The sequence below is a fragment of the Anguilla anguilla genome, chromosome 1 (assembly GCF_013347855.1).
Source record: "Anguilla anguilla isolate fAngAng1 chromosome 1, fAngAng1.pri, whole genome shotgun sequence".
NCBI classification, from domain to species: domain Eukaryota; kingdom Metazoa; phylum Chordata; class Actinopteri; order Anguilliformes; family Anguillidae; genus Anguilla; species Anguilla anguilla.
The window spans coordinates 20,405,516-20,429,613 of NC_049201.1; the positions used below are offsets into that span (position 1 = coordinate 20,405,516).

The 24,098-nt window shown below is 40.9% G+C and overlaps 3 protein-coding genes across 12 annotated transcripts in view; 2 read left to right on the top strand and 1 right to left on the bottom strand.

Moving 5' to 3' along the window:
* Window positions 1–866: 866 nt before the first annotated feature.
* slc25a47b (solute carrier family 25 member 47b) lies at window positions 867–7,100 on the top strand. 10 transcript variants are annotated; one of them, XM_035384428.1, is made up of 7 exons: window positions 1,439–1,634; window positions 3,666–3,777; window positions 4,173–4,216; window positions 4,322–4,393; window positions 4,481–4,663; window positions 5,159–5,423; window positions 5,510–7,100. In XM_035384428.1, exons 2-7 carry the CDS (start codon window positions 3,759–3,761, stop codon window positions 5,785–5,787), a joined length of 861 nt encoding a protein of 286 aa, XP_035240319.1. In that variant the 5' UTR covers window positions 1,439–1,634; window positions 3,666–3,758; the 3' UTR covers window positions 5,788–7,100. The 10 variants fall into 10 exon arrangements, with proteins under 10 accessions (XP_035240333.1, XP_035240311.1, XP_035240342.1 ...); XM_035384435.1 differs by having other exon boundaries at window positions 1,496–1,510; XM_035384420.1 differs by lacking the exons at window positions 1,439–1,634; window positions 3,666–3,777 and adding an exon at window positions 869–1,375.
* A 354-nt stretch (window positions 7,101–7,454) lies between these two features.
* Window positions 7,455–19,041, bottom strand: LOC118209230 (tryptophan--tRNA ligase, cytoplasmic). The gene is made up of 11 exons (XM_035384404.1): window positions 18,957–19,041; window positions 17,645–17,775; window positions 17,303–17,513; window positions 16,544–16,652; window positions 16,037–16,156; window positions 15,421–15,603; window positions 13,747–13,847; window positions 12,215–12,327; window positions 9,619–9,792; window positions 8,531–8,671; window positions 7,455–7,802 (listed from the first exon to the last, which is right to left on the bottom strand). Exons 2-11 carry the CDS (start codon window positions 17,756–17,758, stop codon window positions 7,644–7,646), a joined length of 1,425 nt encoding a protein of 474 aa, XP_035240295.1. The 5' UTR covers window positions 17,759–17,775; window positions 18,957–19,041; the 3' UTR covers window positions 7,455–7,643.
* Window positions 19,042–19,268: 227 nt separating this feature from the next.
* Window positions 19,269–24,098, top strand: part of wdr25 (WD repeat domain 25) — a 36,165-nt gene continuing 31,335 nt past the window's right edge. The window contains exons 1-2 of the mRNA XM_035395191.1: window positions 19,269–19,637; window positions 20,131–20,787. Coding sequence (XP_035251082.1) covers window positions 20,149–20,787 — 639 coding nt within the window. The 5' untranslated portion in view covers window positions 19,269–19,637; window positions 20,131–20,148. The remainder of the gene's footprint in view (window positions 19,638–20,130; window positions 20,788–24,098) is intronic.

Below are 24,098 nucleotides of genomic sequence, written 5' to 3' on the forward strand. Positions count from 1 at the left end.
ATGTCCTAAATGTTAAATACACATACACAACAATGGAACACACATACTTGGTGTAATAATATTATTTGAAAGGGAATCTTTTTCCACACACAGCTGCAACAATAAATTTGACCTAAATCTGACCAGACTACCAGGGTTAGCATTAGATGGCCACCATAGAAAGGACTGAAGTCCTGCCCTGTTAACAACATGTGTCAAGTTACAGTAATCATACCATGCCATACCACCCAAGGAAACATTATAGCAAATAGGATTCCTATGCCCATGGTGTTTAATACTTTCTAGGGTGACCTTCTAGTAACAACTGGCTACTAGTAGGCCAATAAACATGGAAGCACATATGATTCTGTATATGAAAATTACAAATAATGGCCTACATGTCGAAAGTGTCTCTAAATCTGCAAAGAAAGGACAATTTTTTCAAAAATGGAATATTTTTACAATCCAAAGTAATTTCTGAAAACCAACCTTTAGCAAAACAGATAGCAAATCCTGCATGAAGAAATTCTGTAGAAGTAGACTTTAGACGTCATTGTGACTATTAGTGAGGAGAGGTAAAACATGTAGCACTAAATAAAAATGAAATGGCACTTCCTACTTTATATACTGAACCTCATTGTCGTGAAAATGCATTCTTTGGGTTGCTCTAATGTGAACTGATGCCAAGCAATGCTAAAGATAAACCCATTCCTGATGATATCATTGTTAGCTCACTGTAATAGGGGCTAAAAATGTTGACTTGTATATCACACTGTGTTAGCAGCAACTAGCTGTGTAACGTATTGCTCTTACAAAGATAAATGCCGCTTTTCAGTAGAAAACAGGCATGTCTGGGATTTGATTTGCTAATTTTATCCACACGTGATCACTTCGAGCTCAAATGGTGCTCAGGCCTATTTGAATGTTCCAAAGTTGTCGTTTTTATTTTTATTTGAGTTGTAATAGCAATTGCTGTCGATATTGAAAAATATACGGGTACCGTAAGACAAAGACTCAGGCATGAAGCTAGCCTAGCAAGCTATGCAATCACATGGCAAACGATTCCTGATAGTTGTCCTTGCCATTCGGTGATCAATTATCAAGATCGGCAGGATTCGGCTGTGTTCGGTTTTCGAATTTGTAACATTCCTCTTTTGTAACCGCGCGTGGTAGAAGGGCATTGGGACAATGTTCTGTTATTTAAATTGATGCATCTTGTGTTTTTGCAATTTAGCAGAAACTGTAGCGCACTTTAAAGGATAGCTACGTTAGACAAACATATACCGATCCTTTTCATGAATTCGAGCTCGGCAGTAATTTTCGTTAGATCATTAACAATTGGCTTGAGAAAGAAGAGGAATGCATTTTGCTGATTTCATAGCGGGGTCTGTTGGAGGTAAAACACCTTTTTATATACCATGGTTCTCTACTATAGCCGATCTGTGATGTAGGTGATCCCGTGACTGGTTCTTTGGCAGAACATTTCATTTTAACAGTCATACACCCAGAGAGAAGTGAGGTCATCGAGACTGTACGAGAAGCGTAATTACAGCCGTTAGTAACATAGCATAGTCTTGCTAACAGTTAATGTGGTTACCGCAACAATATTTTTCATTCACCCAGGCTAATATTGAACAGTTCGCCATTTAGCCATCGTAAGTTATCATAAATTAACTGATAGCTAAACACTTTAGCTTCTGTTAAGACTGGCTAGCTTTCGTTCGCCGAAAAAAAATAGCCTACAGACTATAATCTGATTGTGCGATTTGTTATGTTGGGTATTGCTAAATATTTTGCAAAATGTTTGGCAGACATTATACTGCACAGCCACATGTGTGTTTGATTGTTTACCGAAGAAGATTAACACTGAATCTAAACGTCCTTTGTGGTCACTCTGGCCTACAAATTCTCGGGGAAATACAGTAGGACTATGCTACACAATGCGAGCATACACTGAATTCCTGGTGCTTATATCTACGTCCAGATAGCCTAACAGTAGAAAACAGATTTTTAAACATTTTTATGTCATATATTACGTTAGATATTGTACCATATCTGTGGAAACAGGACTGTCTATGCTTTGATTAAGATGATCTAAAACTATACAACTGCACCGATGTGTTCTTGAGGTCTCAGACCACTGACGCTCTTATTGGTTTAGTGGCAGCAATCTAGTGAGGTATTCGAGGCAATAAAACTCAGCAATCTTCTGTCATTAGCCTAACTGACTGAATTTATAATTGAGTATGGATTTCCCTGGGCAGGTCTGCATACAGCTTTTTCAGTCTATTCACGTGGTTAGTGTTGCATGCAATTTTATTTCAGTTGGCTGAATTCATAAAACCATATGCTGTTATAGTTACTTTTTCACAGAACCGCCACATTTGAGTTACTAATTGTAGCTAAGAACTTATAATGATGACAACGAAGTATGAAGACAACATTCAGTTTGGAGTCTTAAATAGGCCTAATAGTGGTTTTTAATTAATTTTGGTAGTATTTCATATTGTGGCGATTTTTGAAACCAAATAAAATATATTAACCTAAAACTTCCTTATACATTATGAAATATCAATTAAAACGTTTGACATGTCATATGTTGGAGATCTGTGATTTGTTTCCTGTTTGACAGTGTTTCCTTTGGCGCCCCTAATTCAAATTCTAGTAGGCCTATGAAGCTAAATACAGTCTCAAGACAACAAGAACTGAATATTTTTGCTATACAAAATGATCAAATATTGACGATACTTATAATAATAATAATTCCCCCCCCCCGCCCCCCACTTGGTTTGCCATAAAATATTGCAGTAGTACAGCTGACATGTAAAACAAACATTCCTAAGGTAGCAAAGTATTACATTAGGAGAATACATAAGCTACATTTCTTCATCAAATAGGCTAAATGTACTAAATTAAGTTTCTTAATTTTAGTGGTGTTATTCATGTCTGTGGGGAGCCTAGCCTGCAGGGGGAATGTAGGTAAACATGTTCTGTACCTTACTGCAGGATTGTGGTTACTGTGTGAACAGCCCAGCGCGGCGCCATCTTGTTTACCACATGAGGGCCAGCACTGTGCATTCAGCATCTGCTTGTTCCACTTAGATTTAGAAGTTGTTTGAAGGTGTCTTCCTGTGACCTTCTAGAGTCTGTGTTTGAGGGACAAACCAAGAGACGTGCTGCTTCCCACGAAATAAATTAGCATTAATGGCTATGCCTTATATTTGTAATGGCACAGGTTATTCCTGGGCCAAGGCATTCACAATGATGTACACCTGACTGAGCAAGTTCACAATGACCTTGTGTCTCCCTAACTATGTAACCTCACTGGGTGCTTATTAACATCTCTTAAGCTTGAAGGCAAATCCAAATCTTGTAGTAAACTTGTTTTGGTCTTCATTGTCAGACAGTTTTGTTCCTGCAATAAAGGGCCACTACCAAACAGACAGACATTGAGGTGATGCTTTAACAGAGTTTTTTTTTTTTTTTGCGAGACTGCCTAAACATGAGTTTGACTTACCAAGACATTTTAGCAGATTTCTTTACGCAGATTTTCTATATCAATTTGGAAGGTTGAATTCACCCCATATCTGTAGCATCCTCCATAAATATGTGAGAGTGCAGACTGGCACAATGATAGTTATTTTATGAGAACGCAAGTGAATTTGGAAATGTCCTGTGTTTCAAAGGGGCAGCATTCCATGGGATAGCACAACCACTGGCTATGGCTGTGTGCTCCTCTGTGGGGCAGTCCTCACTGGCACAGTCAGGACTCCAGACCTATGGGCAACATCTTATCAGGTTGAGCCACTCAGCCACCATTTTAGACAACCTTTCAATGTAGCCTTGAATGCGAGTGTTGGTGATACAGAGTGGTGTTATAAGAAGTGGACGTATCTCTTTTCACACAACCTAAGCCTGACTCAAGACTCATATTTACACACTGAGAACATTAGGTGGTCAGATATATGACAGAATTCTAGTTTATGGTTAAATAATGTCTATGATGTCTCTATTAAGTCATACAAGCAAACAAATCTTGAGGTAGCGTTGTAAAAGTATGGCTATATGGACTGTGAAACATGCCAAGCACATAGCAGGTAGCTCGACAGTACAATACTTGTAAGACCCTTTGCATGCAAATGGGCAGGGCTTGGGACAGAGATTTCATTTTTTACTGTCATTGTTTTTCACAGGGGCCCTGGGAGTGGCTGTGGGGTACCCCTTGGACACAGTTAAGGTAAAGCTACCTATACATTTGAGAAATGTGTGTATGTGTCTGTTTATCTAGCTACATGGAATGTTCTTGAAGATCAAGTGTTTTTTCATATTCACATATGTGCAGGTGAGAATACAGACCCAAAGGAAGTACACAAGTGTTTGGCAGTGCATTCGCAACACCTGTAAAACCGAAGGGGTGAGCACGACAGTTATCAGTGAAATTCACTGCTTTTTTAGTCCGGCTTATTTGGTGTGATGGTTGTAATTCACTGACCTTCTCCAGGTGAATGGCTTCTACAAGGGGCTGTCCATGCCGGTCACCACTGTCTCCATAAGCTCCTCAGTGGTATTTGGGACCTACAGGAACTGCCTGCAGTGCCTGCGTCAGCTGCGCAGCGGCAGTTTGGATGCCCCGCCCTCCAAGCCGGACATCTTCCTGTCTGGATTAGCTGGAGGGGTTGCACAGGTAATGGCCACACTTGTCAATGTGATGCAAATGAAATTATGTTGAACGGCCAGTTGCCCCATTAACAATAACTGATTATTCTAACTGTGAAATTGTCATTGTACATTGGTTGCTTTCATATATTTCTTGATTTTCTGTTGATACATATAATAACTAATTTCTTGTATTTTTAATATAAGAGAATTTTGTCGTATTTGTCAGTGGTAATATCAGGTGTATGAACTTCCTTTCTTTTTACTAGAGGTAATGTGGTGATCAGAAAATGAATAGACCTGAATGGGTTTCTGTGTATATTTATGTGTACATTCTAAACCAAATTGTATATTTGACTGTGATGACTGATTGGATCATGCTTTTCATATTGACGGCCAGCACCCACAGCTTGAGGAAGCAGTACAGAATGATTAAGCTCAGTCCACTTATTTTGCAGGCCTTGACCTAAGGAATATAAGATATAACGGACAAAAATTGGTTATATTTATCTACCCCTCGAAGGTATCAGTGATGGCTCCGGCTGACATTGTGAAAGTGCGTCTTCAGTGCCAGACAGCGCCTTATCAAGGCTCGGCCTCACACTCCAAACCCAAATACCGTGGGCCCCTGCACTGCCTGCTGTCCATTGCCAGAGAGGAGGGTGTGCTGGGCCTGTACAAGGGCGCGAATGCCCTAGCGTTGCGTGATGGCCCCTCCTTTGCCACCTACTTCCTGACTTACAACATCATCTGCGAGTGGCTGACACCGGCTGGCCAGAAGCAGCCAGGTAACCAAAATGTGCAAGTTACCAAAATATGCAAGTTCAGCAGAATTCAAAACGGCTGATATGTGTATGCATGCGGGGTCCTCCAGGTTGGACGGTAGTTCTGCTGGCCGGTGGGTTGTCGGGGATGTGTGGCTGGACGATCGGCACGCCGATGGACGTGATCAAGTCGCGCCTACAGGTGGACGGGATGGGGAAGCGGAGGTACAAAGGCTTTGTGCATTGCATTACTGAGAGCTTGCGCAAAGAGGGACCCGGAGTCTTCTTCAAGGGCCTGGGGCTCAACTGCATGCGTGCCTTCCCAGTCAACATGTCCGTGTTCGCTGCGTACGAGCTGGTGGTGCACATCCTCAGGACATCACCCTAGACAGTTGGCGCTCTGGCCTGATTGCTGGTTGCCAGGACTGCTTGTAGGTCTGGAAAAAGTGCTCATATAAGATCAGTTTTAAAGGAAATTAACCTAATGGCAGGAGTTACAGATGCTGTTTCTCGGGGTAGTCATTAATTCATTCATTTATTATGTGAATTTAATATCATTTGAATCAGTTTTCTGATTGTCAGTATTATTGCAGTTTTATTAACATAACGGTACTACAGTAGTTCACCCACTAATTTGTAATATTGACAACGACTGAATTACTGCAGCATAATTGTTGCTGGAATGATAACACTGAACTAACTAGTCAAAACTGACTGGTATATCTACAGTTAAGGCTGGGACATGTTCTTAGACTTTTAAAACAATTTGTTTATATATTGGTGCACTTATTTATTGTATGCCTGGAAGTTTCATTTCACTGTTGCACACTTTTACACTGAATTTGAATCCTGGGCCAATTTATATTACTAAGCGTGTGTGATACAAAGGTATATCTACACATTAAAAACTTTTCAGTAGGAATACAAGTGAGAGTTCTATTTCTAGTACTCATCGTTCAGGTATTTCAAAAGATATCACATAAAATTCAATATCAAATTATAAGGTAAGACTGCAACAGTATTGCTTTCTTAAATGTTCGTTGATTGCCGTTAAAAGCCTTCCAACTACTTGTACAATAGTATATTGTATTTTTCCAGTTGAGCAAGTTGCATCACTAAATTAGTTAAAACAAACTGGTATACTGATCGAGTCTTGAAGTGTACTTGAACATGTTGTACTTGAACATAGTACTGGCTTACATTTGCTGTCATATCTCAGGTATGGAATGCCTGAGCGGACCTGTTTCAGGAATGCATGCAACATGCAACTTGCAGTTTTGTCATTCGTAAGCAGCCAGCCGATAGTGAGCCATGCCCATTAAGGCCATGCGGCTGTCTGTGCAAAGGAGACTGCATCACCTCATTGCTTTCTAAGGGAAATATAGGAAATATATTATTACACATGAAGAAAAGCTGATTTAAAACTGACTTTTAAATGATTGAGAAATTTGTAAACTGTGATTGCCAGAAACAAAACAGGGTTTGATTTTGTGGCGATTTCATTTTTTAATGATGTGAAGACTTAATTCTATAAAATATCTTTTCAAAGATGGGAGCATCTTATTGTGTGATTTTAAAAATGTGTGTGAAAAAGAAATGTGTGTGAAGAAAAAAATATTATGCAGATCCATTATATTTATGTATAGACATAATATATTACTTCTCTAATCTATTTAATAAAATTGTTAACAAAAGGGTAAATGTGAGTGAAAAGGGAAATTGTATGTACTTCTGTACAAGCAAACCATGCCTGTGTCTTGTCAAAATCCACTTCCACGAATTACAACATAACTTTCAAGAAACCTCAGTTTCACTTCTCAGAATTTTCTGTCTGCTGTGAAAAAGCATTCCACGCATAAAATGCCAATCTAATTTTTTTATTACTGCATATCCTCACATAGAGATGTTGACGTACAATGCAGTTATGAATTTTTGCTGTGAATTTGCTGTGAATTTTTAATCATTTAAAGTAGTTGATCATCTTTGTGTTCTGTACAATAGCTGACACATCATGACAGCTAGTAACACTGAAAATAAGAGGACAAGAAGACGGGGTATTTTAACAGGCGGTTTATTAGACATGAACTGTACAGCTGGGGACATGATCTGGATGCATTGCGGCTCTGGGAAGCAGCATCACGTGCCTGGGTGCAGAGGAAGCCGCTTGCTTGGAAAGTGTCGGGTGGAAATTACATTGCAATTTGAATCGCGATTGCTAACTCACTCTCTCAAAATTCTCTCCCGCTAGTAGTTAAAATCTAGCCGGCGGGGAGTCATAAACTGGCGGACGGTCTCCTCTGTGACTTGCTTGCGTCTCTCTTGGTGAGCCGTGATCATGGGCTGCAGGGTCTCGATCAGACACTTCTTCAGCTCTCCTGTTAAAAGGGCTCCACTGCTGTAGTCCTAGAGGGAAAGAGAAAGAAACTTCATCACATTTATTGTAACTAATATGCGTTGCAGCGTGTTATCGGATGCCCTTACACTTGGGAGACTGGCTCAGGGATACTGCTTCACACAAGATATAAACATAAGAACAGGTAGCATTCATCCTCTCATACACCTGGGACACGCACAAAAACAAAGGTCTGCACATGTGAGATGAATCCCATATTGGTTTTTTTGTAGGAACATTTTTAAGAACAAAAGTAAGAATAATTTAAGAAAAGTTGAATGAGGCCCATTATCTTGAATGGCCAGAGGGGCCTGGGAAGGCAATGCTGATAAAGAGATACTAGTGTATCTGTGGTGTGGGGATGGCTGGTTTAAGCAGCCACACCTGCTTTCAAGCTAATTAGACTTGGCCAATTGGATAATTGGTTAAGAATTTGATAATTGGCCAGGCTAATTGGACCCGGGAACAGGAGTGGCTGCACCTGTGCGTAGTGAGGTAATCAGTGCGCACAGGTTAAATCTGCCATCCCCACTCTCACAAGGGGGAGCCTCTGTCATGACTGTTTTACATCTGCTCCTTGGCTGTAACATCTTGCAACCCTTGAAAATAAACGTGGACTGCTTGATCATCTCCCTGTGTCTCTGTGCTGGAGAGCCCCTTGGAAAGCCACTTCGGTGGCCTGTGGCAGGCTTGTTTGCCACAGTATCATATAGGCAAAATGTGCTGCATCTCCCCTCACCTGCCGGATCTTCTCCAGCTGCTCGTCGTCCTCCAGGAAGAAAGTCAGGTACATGAAGGATACGTCCACGTCCGTGTTCCCACCGTGCTTCCTGTGCTCCTCGATAGTGTCCTTCCCTCCCGAGAAGGCGTGCTTGTTTATCTGTGCGACGAGAGAGGTGACAAGCTTTGTTTGCTTGGGGGGTTTTTCCACTGCTGGAAGCATAAATGCCATACACAAGCCCACTCAACCGGACTTTCCATTAACTTTGGCTTAAAGGTGTGCCTTGGTCCAGGAAGGAACTATTGGTATCTGGGTGAGACCTGGTGTCACGTGTTCATACCAAAGATATTCCACAATCTGCCTACAGTATTTCATTCTCAGCCACCTTTTCTTGCCAAGAGGGAAATCTAAAGGTTGTGTACTGAGGTGCCCTTTCCACCTCTAATAACCCTGAGTTGTAGTTATTAACATGTGGATATTCAAATCTGGCCCTCAAATCCTAATCTAGCCATGGTTTTCTTTTCTTACAGAATTAGCATTACCGATTGGCCAGACTGTCTTCACACCTGACTTCCACGTAAAGCAGTGGTGTCAAACTCGTGCCATGGAGGGCCGTGTGTATGCAGGTTTTCATTCCAGCCTCAGATCTTGATTATATAATTAGTTAAATTATTTGCTGAATTAGGGATGCAGGTTTGTGCACAATGGTGACCCGACGTCTATGGTGACCCGCATTGTCTAAATAAAAATTTTCTTATATTCTGTGCTTCAATGCAGTTAAACGCATATGGCTGAATGAGTAATTGGACTCAATTAAGGCAGCATTAATTGGTTGGAATGAAAACCTGCATACACACGGCCCTCCATGGCACGAGTTTGACACCACTGACGTAAAGGGATGGTGGACAACCAGCAGTTCTCAGCCCTGGAGGACCGTGATTTGAGTAACAGAGTATTAACATGTACATTGACTGAAGAGTCCACCCTAGGCTTTCCTCAGGCTTTCAGAAAGGCGGCAGACAGCCTCAGTCTAGAGGAGGGACACCACTGTCTTTCACCCCGGCTGTTCGCCTCTGAACCTGCGCTGTTGTGATCTGCGCTGCTACCTTGTTCTTGATCTGCTTGGCGGTGTCAGTCAGGAAGATGGAGGAGTTGGGGTCACTGGCGCTCATCTTGGTCTGCGCCCCCTGCAGGGCGGGGAAGAAGGTCGAGTGGAGCAGGGCTGGTTTTGGGTAGCCGATTCGAGGGGCGACGTCACGGGTCATCCTGAAATATGGGTCCTGGGGTGTTGAGGGAGGGTCACAGTCAGAGATCCAGAGAGTCAGAGACTCTGGCAATCAGAAAAAGCATTGGCATGGGTTCAGTGCTGATCTAGATCATGTTAACATAGTCAAATGCAACAGGTTCATAAGGATGTATTTTTGAGCATTTAAAATGAATTCATTAAGACAGCTGCTTTTGATGTAATAATAATGTCACGCGCCATCGTGACAGCCCTGGGAGGGAGATGCGGCAGCCGAGACCAATCCGGTTCACCGCCACACACCTCCAACCCGAGAATGCTGCCGAAGGCCAATTTGGCTCACGCCGAGCCCGCTTCCTCCCGGGCACCAAAATGTCACATGCCAGCGTGACACCACTGGGAGGAAGATGCGGCAGTGCCTCACGGGTTCCAGCAAAAAAAACCAAGACAACAGAAAGTGAAACGGAGTGCCAACTTTTCAGTGCCCTGTTCTGTAGCTGAGCAGATAAAAGTAAGGTTTAAAATTACAACACAAGGTACAATAAAAGCAGCATAAAAGGGAAAATGAACAGTAAATAGCAATATAGAAGAATAAAAGGCAATATTAAAACACAGACAAACTAAGCACAGTAAACGTAAAACATAAAATAAAAGGAAATGGTAAAATAGAGCGTTAAGACCTGACAATTAAAAAGGAAAAAGCACAGCAACTAGCTATCAGTCATTGCAGGCGATTCTGTAAAAACGTTTTTTAGGCCAGTAGGCAGAGACTGTATCAGCAGACCTAATATTGTATGGAAGGCTGTTCCAGAGCCTAGGGGCCATTACAGCAAAGGCCATTACATCACCTCTTGATTTTAATCTAGACTGTGGAACAGCCAAAATTCCAAGGCTTCTCAGATCTGAGAGGTCTCTGGGGACAATAAGGAGTTAAAAGTTCACAAATATAATTGGGTGCCAAACCATGGAAAGCCTTATAAGCAATTAATAAAACTTAAAAATTTATTCCAAAAGCAACAGGCGCCCGGTGCAGAGAAGCCAGAATTGGGGTGGTATGGGAAAAAACGCTTACTGAAGCGGGCTGACTTACTGAAACCGTTTACATAAATGTATGGCATCGTCCGCATTGAAATAACTGAGATCTTGTCTGCGAAAGGATATTAGGCTACTTCTGGATTTCTCTTTGAACACACAAAATAATAAACAGGCTAAGTCTAAACAAGTACAAATGAATAAATAAACAAATGAAACACAATTTAAGATTTAAATCTTTTAAGATGAAAAATCAAACATTTGTCTTGTGTCTTTTCCTGGACAACAATAATTAACAGGCCTATAAAACAAATGATTACCCTATGTTAACCACAGATAATATTGGTGTTACTGCTTTCGCATGGTAAGCAGTTATTCAGCCTTGGTTGTGGGAGAGGAACACATTACTTGGGAGACGTGAACCTCTTTACCGTGTTTTGGTTTCGTTTTTACCACACCAGCGCAAGCTGTCACTTCAAATTTTTTAATTTCTAGCATGCTTTATCTAGTCTTGCAAGAATATAAAAATTATATTTATAATTCCCATTAGGCCTATTTAAAATTCCCTATTTTAATGTAAACCGTGAGATAGATTCTATTGCGTTTAATTCTGTTTCTGTAATGCACATTCTCTTAAAAAAAAATAATAATAATTGCTCAGCTTAAGGAATCTCAGTCGACTGAGGGGCCTCTTTCAGGGGGCAGCCCTACATATAATACTAACCTATATATACATAATATATTAATATTAAATCCATAATAGGTCTTTGTTTGACCAAATAGGTTTTTCTTTTGCCTTACACTTCACATTCTATTGATTAATGGCTTACCGATACATTCAAGTTTGGATTGATGTTAGTATTATCCAAAATACATTATGAATTCAAACGCAGCAACTGCGAATAGACAGATAATGTGACAAAACGAAAACTTTACAGAAAACTTTCCACTGCCTTTAGGCAAACATTCACAAAATACAAATCATTTTAAAGCAAACTGTTGTTTAACTCCATCTTTCACCATTATGTGAGTTTTCAAGGACGAACTAAGATAAGCTAAGATAAATTATTTAATGCCATATTTAGAAGATGTATCCCTCTCCTATTTACGTCCTCATCTCTGAACGGACATAACATCTTGGAACAAGAAATTGTTCCAGACGGCAAAATCTTTAAAGGTATACACCGGTCACAACCCAGGACTATGACAGGACAAAATAATCTGGGACAAAGCAGCTTTAGACTGTTTTCTCCAGGAAAACCAGACTGCCAAATTACATTTACCTACAAAAATTGTTGTTTAACTTTTAATATAAAACCTGTCTGTGAAGTTAGACTGTATCCATTAGCCGTTTGTGTTAATGGTTATTCATGCAGAGGGGAGCTCTGCGGTTCTGCGTTGAGGCCGTGTCTGTTGCGTGTGCTGACCTGATCGATGGCGCATGGGATCAGGCACTGCACGTCCTTCCTGCCGTTGAAGATCTGGGGGAAAGAGGTGCTGAAGGAGGGCGCGGCCTGGATGGCCGGGAAGCTGATCTTGCCTGGGGTGAGAGCGGAAGAGAGAGAGAGAGAGCGACGGGGGGAGAAAGAGGGAGAGAGGAGCGTCACACCTCGCAGTAGGCTGGCAGTCTATGAAAAGTTATTCTGAACTTGGTTGGGCATTGGGCTTTCACAAAAGGACGTCTCTGACTGCCCGATGAGCCTGCCTGACAAGAAATGAGTTCTGAAACGGCAAAACCAAACTGGTGCCTCTGCATCCGATGCAACAAACCTTTGGTCTGCCAGAAAGTAGATATACCATTCTCATTAAAGTGGGACTGTGTGTGTGTCTCAGTTCAGAACATAACCTTTAGAAGCTCTGTGCTTTTAGGACTGACTGTCATAGCTCACACCTGCATCGATCTGTGGCCTTTACATATAACATTTTTAGGTGCTGGTGTGGCCAAGGCTCAGATAAACCTGAATCTGGTTTAGATATGAGGACATTTTAAATAGACATTATCACAAATTTCCCCCACACACCACAAAGCAGGCTACAGAGGATAAATTTTAACCAAGGACTCCAAAATGACACAGGACAGCTTTTCAATAATTAAAACCATGGTAACAATGTTTTACCCATGGTAAAAACATAACCAAAGGTATGCAACTCTGGTAGGACATGTATTTCTTATTGCACATCATAAGCTACTGGCTACATTATTATAACTATCCATGTGCTTCGCCCCAGTCCAAACGTGGCGTGCTAACCATTTACAGTATATACCTGTATTAAGCAACTGTACAACACAACTCCCTTTTCAAATCTTCCACAGTGCTGGATACTCCCTGTGGTGCTCAAAGGTGCAGTAAGAAAGTTTGTTGTAAGAACACTTTTGTTCATATTTGCTTAAATTTCCTTCACACCCCGACAGATACCAATAAATTAAAAGTATAAAAATATAAAAAATATTTGGTCTCTCTGACTGCCCCAGGCTCTGAAATCAGCCATTCCAAATTTCACTGTGCCTAAATCTGACCAACCAATCAGGATAGATGCCTGCCCTGCCTCCTGTTGTGCGTTCACAGAGCAAACAGGGTGGACAGGACTAGGGTTACAAAGATAAGAGCACTGCGGAGGTAATGTAACCAAGACCTCCAAATGACGCAGAACTCCGGTGTGACCTTGTCATCTTATGTTTTTTAAGCACATTTTTTCTTTTACAAATGTAACCAAATATGAACAAAAGTGTTCTTACAGCAAACTTACATATTGCACCTTTAAGGACACTGTTCGTCCGACAGGACACTGCACCACCCCACGACCACCTTCATTTTTAAAAATTCTTTTTACTCTACAAGCAAATAGGAAACATGCAGCACATGGACCGTGTGATGAGTGTAAATAAGCTACCGATGACCGTACTACAGCACACCCCCCGCCAGTAAACGCCCATCTCCACTGGTCCCGTGTTGCTCACCGATGCAGTCGCTGTCGGTGAACCCAAAGATTCCCTTCACCTGGTTGAAGGTCACATGCTTCTGGACTTTTACCACATTCCTGTAGAATCCCGGGCTCGTTCTGTGAAAGAGGAGAAATCACATTTATTTGCAGTTGGGGTGCACCGATCAAACATCAGACTAGGCCCAATATAGGCTTCAAATGCAAAATTAGCCAAAGGCGAATGACCTTGTTTAAGGTTGCTTATTTCATGACACTTTATTTGTGAAACCCAAACTTGAACAGAAATGTGAAAAAATATGTATTTGCATCACATTCAGTAGCTTCCAAATGGAAAGTATGATGGGGCATTCATATTTATTTTTGTATTAAGTTTTTGTATTAAAATATTTGTTTGTATTATTGAAGATGTACTCCAGTTTATAAAACAATGTAAAACTTTTTTTTACTTTCAGGCTTAAGCAAATGAACCATTTTACCTCAAATGAACCATATTTGGATAACGACCACAACACAGTATTTCAGGAATGTGCACACCCTTCAGTATCTTTCTCAGTTTCAGACAAAACCTCTTATCTCCAAATTCCAGAGATGTTTGTGTCTCTGGTCACTCCCTTCTACAAAAAACAAAAAACAAAACTATTTCTAATTTTTGAGAATATGTGCTAATAAACCAGGGACACTAGACATCAAGAATTATACTATTACCAAGGGCTTAAAAATAAACCACATCTGTTTGAAAAGACAAGGCAGTCAGTAATAGAATCTCCAAAAACGGCATTAAATAAGGTACATAAAACAACATCATTATCGACACAATCACGTAAATGCGATCACATTAACCAAAAATTTGAAGAATTTTCTTGGAGGAATTCTTGGGAAGCATGCATCTTATTTGCGTGACATATACACGCTTCGCATTTGAAGCAAATTCCTTTACTGTACATACTGTAATCGGCAAATGATGTCAAGTTCAGTGCAACTCTCAACTGCAGCCTCCTGTAACCCCACAAAAGTGAATGGAGCCTGTCCTCACTCCCTCAAAACAACTAGCAGGAATTAATCATGAACTTAGCTCACAATTCTACCTTCAAAAAGCTGATGGTTTTTGAGCATGTGCTTTACAGCACACATGCACAGGAACATTACAGGTGGATTAATATCAGTTACTCTATAGGAGATAGGCCATCAGACCATCTCTGACCCATCAGCATGCTAAATCATCTTGGATAACTGCAGAAAAAGTACTGAAAGGACTGTGCTAATTTCAGGTCTATACTGAGGCGCTAATGCATAAAAGCACCCCCTGGTGTCCAATATCCAACAAATGGAAGTCTGTTGCTTTGCATATTTTTCATCACCCTTTAAACCATGTTCTTTGGGGGAGAAAAAGGAGGTGAACTGCCACATTAAGTGTTACTTTCCAGAACCAAAATAAGGTCTGTTCTATTATCAGGAAAATAATAATTCCACCTTTTCCTTTATCCTTCTCGTGTGTGTGTGACAGCAGGCTAAAGGGATTTCTCTTTGGGATTTGAGGTCATTTCTCTACCATATTACTATTAAGCAACAGTAGACAAAGGCAGCTCACTTTTAAACTGTTTAAGGTTTGTTTCTCAACATCCAGGAAGACAGGTGTGTTGAAGCTGATGTGTCACAATGTGTCCAGCCAGTGAGATGGCGAGAGAGGTACCCCATGTATTCCAGGTCGGAGAAGATGAAGGTCTTGTTGACGTCAAAGCCGCAGGCGATGATGTCTTTGGCGTTCTCTACAGCGTAGCGATGGCACTCCTCCAGGGACAGGTCCTTCCACAGATACTTCTCATCGTCCGTCATCTGGATGACCAGCGGGATGTCGAACACGTCCTGCAGCCATCTTGAAAAGGGGGAGGTGACCAGGTCACGTGACCGCACACGCTTACAACACCAGGGGAATCTCAACACCACAAAACCTTCTGCACTAAACCACACGGTACCATTGTTACCCAACCACACCACTGTGTCGGGCACAGCCTTAAAATGTTGTTGTACAACAATTAAGCTGTCAGAAAAAAAGATTCATTTTCTTTTTAAATGTTCCTTTGAGGCACGCGTTACAATTGGTTCCAACAAATTGTGGTAAACTATGTTACTGGGAGAAATACATATTCAGTGATTTGATCAGTGTGGTAAAATGCAGTACGTATAATGTGCATCAGCATACATGTAATAAATTTCAGCTAATGCCATAGCTTGAGGGCCTTGTGTTGCAGATCACCTGCAAGTATCCAGTAAGCACATATATACACTGTGCTAACAGTGGGCCTTACTTTGTGAAGATAAAGGGAATGAGGTGGCCCACATGCATGGCCTCTGAAGAAGGGCCCCGCCCAGTGTACAGGTAGAAGGATTTCTTGTTTTCATATGCGTCCAGGACTTGGTGCATATCCCTGAGAGAGGGAGAAAGAGAAAGTAAGAAAGAAAGGAGAAAGAGAGGATTTAGCACAGGCCTTTCCTCACATCCAACTCTTCTGTTTGGAAGAGACAGGCTCCAAGCTCAATTAAGTAAAGTCCAAGCTCAAAAAAATTCACTTTTTGCTTTAATATGCCTCTAGATTTTGCAACTTTGACCAAATGTATTACTAACTTGGGCTCAAAGGAAAATAATTTACTTCAATGAATGACAAGTACTCTGCATTCTGGGTATAACAGAAGCATATTCCTGTGGCCTAGAGGACAGCTGAATTCCCTGACCTGCACAAAGGGCAGCTAAAGTAACCAATGAGATTGAATAATTGAAGACTTGGCAGCGACTGGTTGATTCCAGTTTTGCAGACCTATGGGAGAAGAAGATTCCCCGTCGCAGAAAGCGCTGTGGCTTCTGTCCCGTGACGCGTTCTATTCTATCCACCAGCTCCTGGTCAATCTTGCTGCTGCCAAACCGAACTGAAACAACAAAGAGAGAGCCAGTCAAACACAGAGTCAATAAAATAGACCTATCAGAGCTTATCAAGTTAAGGGTTTACCTCTCATAACAAATAAGTTTTACCATGTCACCTATACTGTCATAGCTATTAAATTTGGAGATGGTGGGTTTTCATTGTAGATGAGTTTTTATTTTGTTGGGTCCAGGATTAGACTGTTAGTTGAATACCGTGCACTTTAAGAACTAACCAGGCTAGTGACAACGACCAGTATTCAAGTTAATTAAGACAGTTAACAAGTTGCTTAATGGCTACAAGGGCCATGGACAATTAATTCAACAACTAAGCACGGTTGAGACAGAAGCCCAGGCCTCAAAGCCAACATGTTACGTTTGTGGACTTAAAACCTTTACGTTATTTAGCATAAACTTCTGATAACACAACAATCAGATCATAACTCAGTCAGTAGCTCAAATCAAACCAAATATTCATCAGGTACAGTTAAACTAAAAGCAGCACACACAGTGCATCCTCAGGACCAAGGTTTAAAAACCTGGCCCTGGGCACAGTCTTCCTTTGGTCAACACAGTAAGGGCTGGGGCTCTAATGTGCATGGGACATGCTGTTATACATTGTTTTTTTCCCTTAGATGATCTATGAATACTCATTCACCAATCAGCTTGTCATAGTCCACTCCTTTGGCACTGGAGGTTGACACATTCCAGGGGTCCACCATGTCCTCTTCTTCGCCAGCTGAGGGCCCATTGTCCTGCGTGGGGGCACTGTCGCTGGGCAGGCATCCGGCCTTGTAGTCCTGACCCGTTACAGCTTTGTAGTCCACTTTTAGCTTCAGCAAGAGCTGCACTGCAGCATCAACGTCCGCCTGGCAACACAGAACCACACATTGACACAATAAAGAAAAATATTGCATGATCAGAAATGGCCTATTCGAACATAGTCATAGTTGGCAGAATTCCACCTAAAGGGACATGTTTGTACAGTGATCCAACTTACTTTATCAGCCTTTTGTGTTTTTAGGGTTCTGACTTTCTCTCCCTGGGCTGTCAATTTCTCATACAGTTCCATTGGTGTCATGTTCCCAGGTCCTTCTGCCTGACAGTCTGTCATCTTCAAACTGCCCAGGGCTGAGAGAAGAAAACAAATCATTTGTAATTTAAATGGTCAAATCCACACAAAAACCTCCTGCACCTAAATTATACTATTCTGAAATGCCGTAGGCTCCCAGAGGACTTAAAGGGTAACTGATCTTGCTTCCTCAATATTGCAGTACAGTTTACTGTAATGTCCCAAATTTCTACTACATCACTGAAATATCCAGATTTCTTTTATATATATATATCCCAATATATTTTATATTAACATATATATAACTGGCTACTTAAAATATCTGACAGCAACAGAATAGACCTCTGCCTTAGAGTCACACAATGCTGTGTTGCTCCTTCATGGTAGTACATAGAAATCCATCATTCCTCACATAAATGCTGAATTTTGAATTTTGAGATTTGACCATATAAATTGCTGATTGTCATCAGAGTAACTTAGATCTCTACCACATCTTTGATCACTACCACATCTTTGTTATTAAATGATTGTTGACTGCACCGTCTAATGGAGTCTACTATTCTACATGTCTTTTAGCCAGAAATGAGTAAAACATAGTAAGGTATTAACTAAAAGTCTCCACATTTTTCTCTCAAATGTTCATAACCTCTAATTACAGGTTTAATTGAATTACAGTGTATAACAGCGAACATTACAACTTGGCTGTCCAAATGTTCTGCTGAACATAGGCTACTGTATACAGCAGGCTATGAACCTACACTACAGGCGTCATAAAGAAAACCTTCAATTGGCACACCATTGATATGTTTGATATTTCGTCAGTTTGCTTGCTCGCAACGGATTGTCACGTTAAAAACTACGTTTAATCTGATTGCTTAAATAAAGCCCTCAAATATGAATAATTTATTTATGCTTTCAATAACCAAATAATGACATTATAGTCAAAGAAATATTTATAGACCTTCTAAATCTTCTGAGCATTAAAAACGTAAACACACCCTTAGTATTATGAAACAGCTAACCAGTGGGTAGCTAGTTACAACAATGTGCCATTTGCCATATGCTAGTTAGCATGTCACAATTATGACGACGTAGTGACCACTACTGACCAATGAGTATCATAATATCAGTAAGCGGTTCGGCGAAACCGCGTTGGTTAAATAAAAGTGAACACATATGCATTAAAGTCAATTCAATTAATTCACTGCCATCCAGAAATCATTTATAATGTTCAACCCACCTATGAGAAATCACAGACCGGTAACATTAAACGAGATCCTCATTCAACTTGCATCAGCTCAGCTGTGCAGCGCATATAATGGTCTTTACAGAAACGTTAAGTGTTTAAAATGGTCCTGACATAGCTGTGATGCTACAAGCAGCTTACAGTTCACAAGATGGTAGTTATTTTAGCATATTTTAGTATTTAGTATTTACTTTCATATACCCAGTTCATGGACACCATCCATATTTAATCCTCTAACAAGTAGTTGTTTTCCTCCTACAATACACAGTACCTTTGACGATTAGAATAGTTGCCCGTAGGACACAGTTGTACGAGCACCAGGAAAACAACGCGCAGGTTTTGGAAAAGGAAGCTAGCTATCATAGTTGAGTGCGGAGTGGTGAGGTCGGTCTGAAGGAAGAGCAGGTTCACTCATTCGATAGCAATGCACTTATTTGTGTTATTAACTGATGACTGTTTGTCACAATAATATTAAAGCAAGCTGTATCTTCAAGCTGAGCAGCTCGGTGTTTTAGCTAATTTGCGTCAGAGAGAGCTTGCAAACGAGCAGCATAGATGCGTTAGCAAACTATACTGCAGCTGTCTGTAAATTGATTGCCAACAGGTTGCTGTTATTCGCTAGCTGAATTAAGCGAATATTAAACGGATTACGGGAGCTAACATGCTGTTTACTTGGTAATTATTATCCCAGATCAAGTTATTTTATAAAACGGATTTTAGGAATAACGTTCATTTTTACTAACTTATGACGACGACTATGTAGAAAGTAGCATTTAGTTAATCACACATTCTGCACCTTTGATGTATCACAGTATCGGACATAAAACCCTTAAACGCTCTGAACAAAATAGTCGGCTGAATACAAACGAATATCTACAATATCTATATCTCCCAGCAGGTGGCTCTCGAGTGTTATTTTTCATGTCAATTTCATAAGGGATTTGATGGGAAGAAAGATTCTACTTTAACGAAACACTTTTTAACATGCATTTGATATAAATGAATAATTAGCGATTTAATCTGTTAACCTGATGAAAATCATTTCGAACTATTAATACAACATTTTACCAGCCAACACAATATTTTAAATCATCCCTAAGGCATTTAGCCTATTTTGTAAAACTAGTGGTTGTAGTTTAATGTCTCTTGCCCCCTGTAATTCAAATAGGTGTCAACACACAGTACAATGACCTCTTTGGTGGCCTATGAGGATTCTGACCCAGAGGATGATCCTCCAAATGAGGGAGGGACAGACCAAATGAATGCTTATAAGAGTGACAGTGTGGCCGTGCAATCTGGAGTAGAGCAGAAACAATTTGGACTGAGCCTCAGAGGTCAGAACAGACCAATTCCCAGTTCACATGATAGAGGCTTTGAAGTGGTACAATGCAGTGACATGACAGCCTCTGGGCATTTCAGTGAGTTTATATCTCTTCCTTGGACTCAAAGCAGCACTGACTTTCAAAGGCCAGCACTCAGCCGCCCTGATTGTGCTATTTCTATGAAGAGGCCTCAGCCTTCCACAGCAGTGGTGAAACCTTATATTCCCAAGCGACAGAGGCGGACGCAGCTAGAGGGAGACGGTGTGCCTGAGGCTCCACAACCGGTCGCCACTCTGGACCAGGGTGCGAACTCCAAGCTGCTAACAGAGGTGTCGGACAGCGTGCGCCCGTACCTGGAGAGACGGGGCGGTGGGGCGGAGCTACCCAGGCGTGTGCGGCTACGCATCCAGGCGCACCAGGGCCCGGTGAACGCAGTCCAATGGTGTCCAGTGCCCCATCTCAGCCATCTCCTCTTGTCTGCTTCTATGGATGGCACTGCCAAGGTAAACTTAATGGATTGGTGTGGCGCGATTTTATTTAGATCCCGTTTACAAAGGTTTAAATCATGCTTAGTATAGCCCCCCCCCCAAATCCCATAATGTTGATTGATTGTTTTATTAGATAAAAAGTCAAGTATTGGACACAGGGAGTAATTAACTTTCTATGTCACTCAGACCCCAAAGAACCATAGTTTCCATAGAAATTGCGTGTAAGGGCATGATACCATTGTCTCTCTACTTGTTTTTCATTGTGTTTAATGTCGACTCTGCATTAAGCTGGTCTGGTTCTTTGTTTAGCTAAATTGGTCCCACATGAATATGGCCCCTGCTTTGATTTGTACAAGTTTTGCGCTGTTCCAGAGCTGCCATTCTGGGTAGCGGCCGAGAGCTGGCTTGCATTTTTGGAGGTAATATCTATTAATTTTAACACTTGACTAGGGACCTATGTTGTTATTTTTAGAACAGAAAGTAAATGGCTGGCAGTGCATGTGTTTTCATTTTATGCTCGGTACTGCATAAAACATGTACAAAAAATATAATCCAGTGAGGATAGAACACAGTGATCTGTAACAGTAATGACAGTTAACTGAAATATCAGTGTTTTGCCTGAAGGGTTCATGCTGTGAATCTAGAACAAAACACAATGATTGAAAAAAATCAGGTACATAAAAGGTAACAACATCGGGTCTCTGGTGACACACACGAAAGTGCACTCTTGTACAGTACTTATGAGCACATCCTATAAACAATGGCTTGCCAGTTAGGGCCACTGCAAGCATAATGATCAGCGTCACAGAACCTGGTTGGCCCTACAGCGGGAACATACTGGCCTTGAGGCTGAAAAGAGGGAAATTGAATATGTTTGCATCGCCAGAAAGATTAAAGAAAGCAGATTTCTAGTTTGTTCTCAAGTATGCCGCTACTATCAGTTCACCCACCCTCTCAATCACAAGTGTTTATGCCACAGCGTGCCAAGTTGATGATTCATTCATTAAACCAGGAAAGGTTAAGCGATGCAGACAAAGATGAATAAATATTTTCTCCCTTTGGAAATCGCAGACCCTGTGTGCGTCAGTATTCAGACCGTCAGTGGAGCTCTGTGTAATTAGCAATTTAAATATTCATGACAGGGCTTCTTTTTTATGTCGGAGTGCGGGTGCTCTGCAGCGACTCCTGCTTGTTCCAGGCCTTGGCTGAGCAGAATAGGACAGATGGTGAAGCCTATTAGGCCAATACTGTGGTGCCACAACCTGCTACACACAAGACATTTGCCATTTATTTGAAAAATTGATTGTTTTCAACTGGTGAAAATTAAACTTAAAAGGAAACTAAATTCTTCTTCATGAGAACGGCAACAATAATTATCAGAATTATAATAAGAATAATAAGAACAGTAAAATTAATATTACTGCTACTACTATTGCTGCTACTACTACTACCAATAATAATAAAGCATCATTATTATTACTATTATTATCCATCCATCCATCCATTATCTATACCCACTTATTCCTGGGCAGGGTCGCGGGGTGCTAGGGCGTATCCCAGCGTGCATTGGGCGAGAGGCGGGAATACACCCTGGACAGGTCAATAATCTTGCAGGGCACACACACCATTATTTCACCATTCATCATAATAATAATAATAATAATAATAATAATAATTAGTATTATTATTATTATTATTATTATTATTATTATTGTTGTTGTTATTATTATAGCTGCTCTGTTCTGTCACTATTTATATACTATGGCATGCATGAATGCAAAATGCTGCTCATTTGTTCTTTGTACAGTATTCTGGAACAGTACTTTCAAAATGATACAGACCATCATTATGCTTTTAAAGACATGTCTACAGTCATACAAATTTAACAAAAAGTGGTGCTCAGGCACCTGTTTTACCTTTGACCTGATATGTCAAAGTCCCACATCCCACGGCTGGCAGGGAGTGAATGTTGTCAAATACTGTTGGCAGGCGTGGGAGCAAAAGCGAGCAGTCAACCCTGAGAGTTTTAAACTCTTTAATGTTTTTTTAAGAGATGCTCTTCCTGATAGTCACAAAAGTATAGGTGCTGTCAAGCAGCCCCAGCTTGGGTTCAGAATCAGACTGAGAGCTTGCTCTGTTTTTTTTGTTTAGCTAAATTGGTCCCACATGAATGTGGTCCTTGCTTTGATGTATACCAGTCTTGTTCCATTGCGGAGCTACCGTTCCGGGTAGTGGCCCTGACCCGGCCTGCTCTTTGGAGGTAATGTCTATACATTCCATCAATTGACTAGGGTCCCATTGTTATTGCGAGAACAGAAAGTAAATACCAGGGTGTGTGTGTGTTTATTGCTCATTTGGTGGTGCTGTATTAAAGGTTAAAATGTCCAAAGAATATCCTGCAGTGAAGGGAGAACACGATTACCCATAACAATTCGGGCTGTGACAGTTAACTGAAATTACGGTGTTTTGTCGGAAGGGCTGATGAAAGGATGAACCCATCTCGGCTCAGCTGGTGGATTGCCCAGATTGAACCCATTCTGGTGCAGCGCTATTAGCAGCTGGCTTAAACTGTGCCTGGTAGCGTTTGCCCTGGTAGAAATGCGATAGATGCTAATACAGATGTGGGAATGCTTATTTTAAGGTTGATCTGAAAAGCATCATCTCTCTGTAGGCATGTTATATTGCTACCTTTACTCAGCATGGCCCTCTTCCCTCTTTATAACATTTGATTTTACTCAAGGTTAATTATCGTTATAAATTGTGTAGATCAAAGGAGTAAAGAAGTATTTTATCCTGCAAACCCTCCTATTGAAGAAGTGAAGTCTTAACACTTCAAACACGAATCCATTATAATGGAGTACATTACAAATGGCAGGCCTGTGGGTTAGCCTACATCTTGGAGCTTTGTTTAAAGCTTTGTGGAATCTTCTTACTGTTAGTACGGAACATTACTTCTGTATCATTTCCATTTCCTTCAGATACAATTTAATGAGCTGGAGTAATATTGCCAGAGAGAATTAAATGAAAGTGAAATTGGATCTTAAGAGAAAGTAAAGAAAGTAAATGAGTCAGGAGGTGGCTTTGCACCGTAACATTAAGGCAAAGATTTTTCTTGCAGATGATGTGCTTGGGTTGGTTCATGGACTTCCTGGAACTCTCTGTCAGCCAGTGAACCATGCACAGTGGAGGTAGAGAACATTTTGTCATTAATTGCTTTGACTGATCAACAAGCATGGCAGTTTATATAATGATCACACATTTAGCATCTGGTGGCATCTGGTCTTCTTGCTTATAGCAAAACAACAGGTTGAAGGTTGCACCAACTG

Coding starts and splice junctions, on each gene's coding strand:
- slc25a47b (XM_035384420.1), top strand. CDS start 1,339: ATGCATTTTGCTGATTTCATAGCGGGGTCTGTTGGAG. Junction 1,376..4,172: donor CATAGCGGGGTCTGTTGGAG/GTAAAACACCTT, acceptor TGTTTTTCACAG/GGGCCCTGGGAGTGGCTGTG. Junction 4,394..4,480: donor ACACCTGTAAAACCGAAGGG/GTGAGCACGACA, acceptor GACCTTCTCCAG/GTGAATGGCTTCTACAAGGG.
- LOC118209230 (XM_035384404.1), bottom strand. CDS start 17,758: ATGACAGACTGTCAGGCAGAAGGACCTGGGAACATGACACCAATGGAA. Junction 16,653..17,302: donor GGACTATGACAAGCTGATTG/GTGAATGAGTAT, acceptor TTGTTGTTTCAG/TTCGGTTTGGCAGCAGCAAG. Junction 12,328..13,746: donor CACCGACAGCGACTGCATCG/GTGAGCAACACG, acceptor CTCTCACCCCAG/GCAAGATCAGCTTCCCGGCC.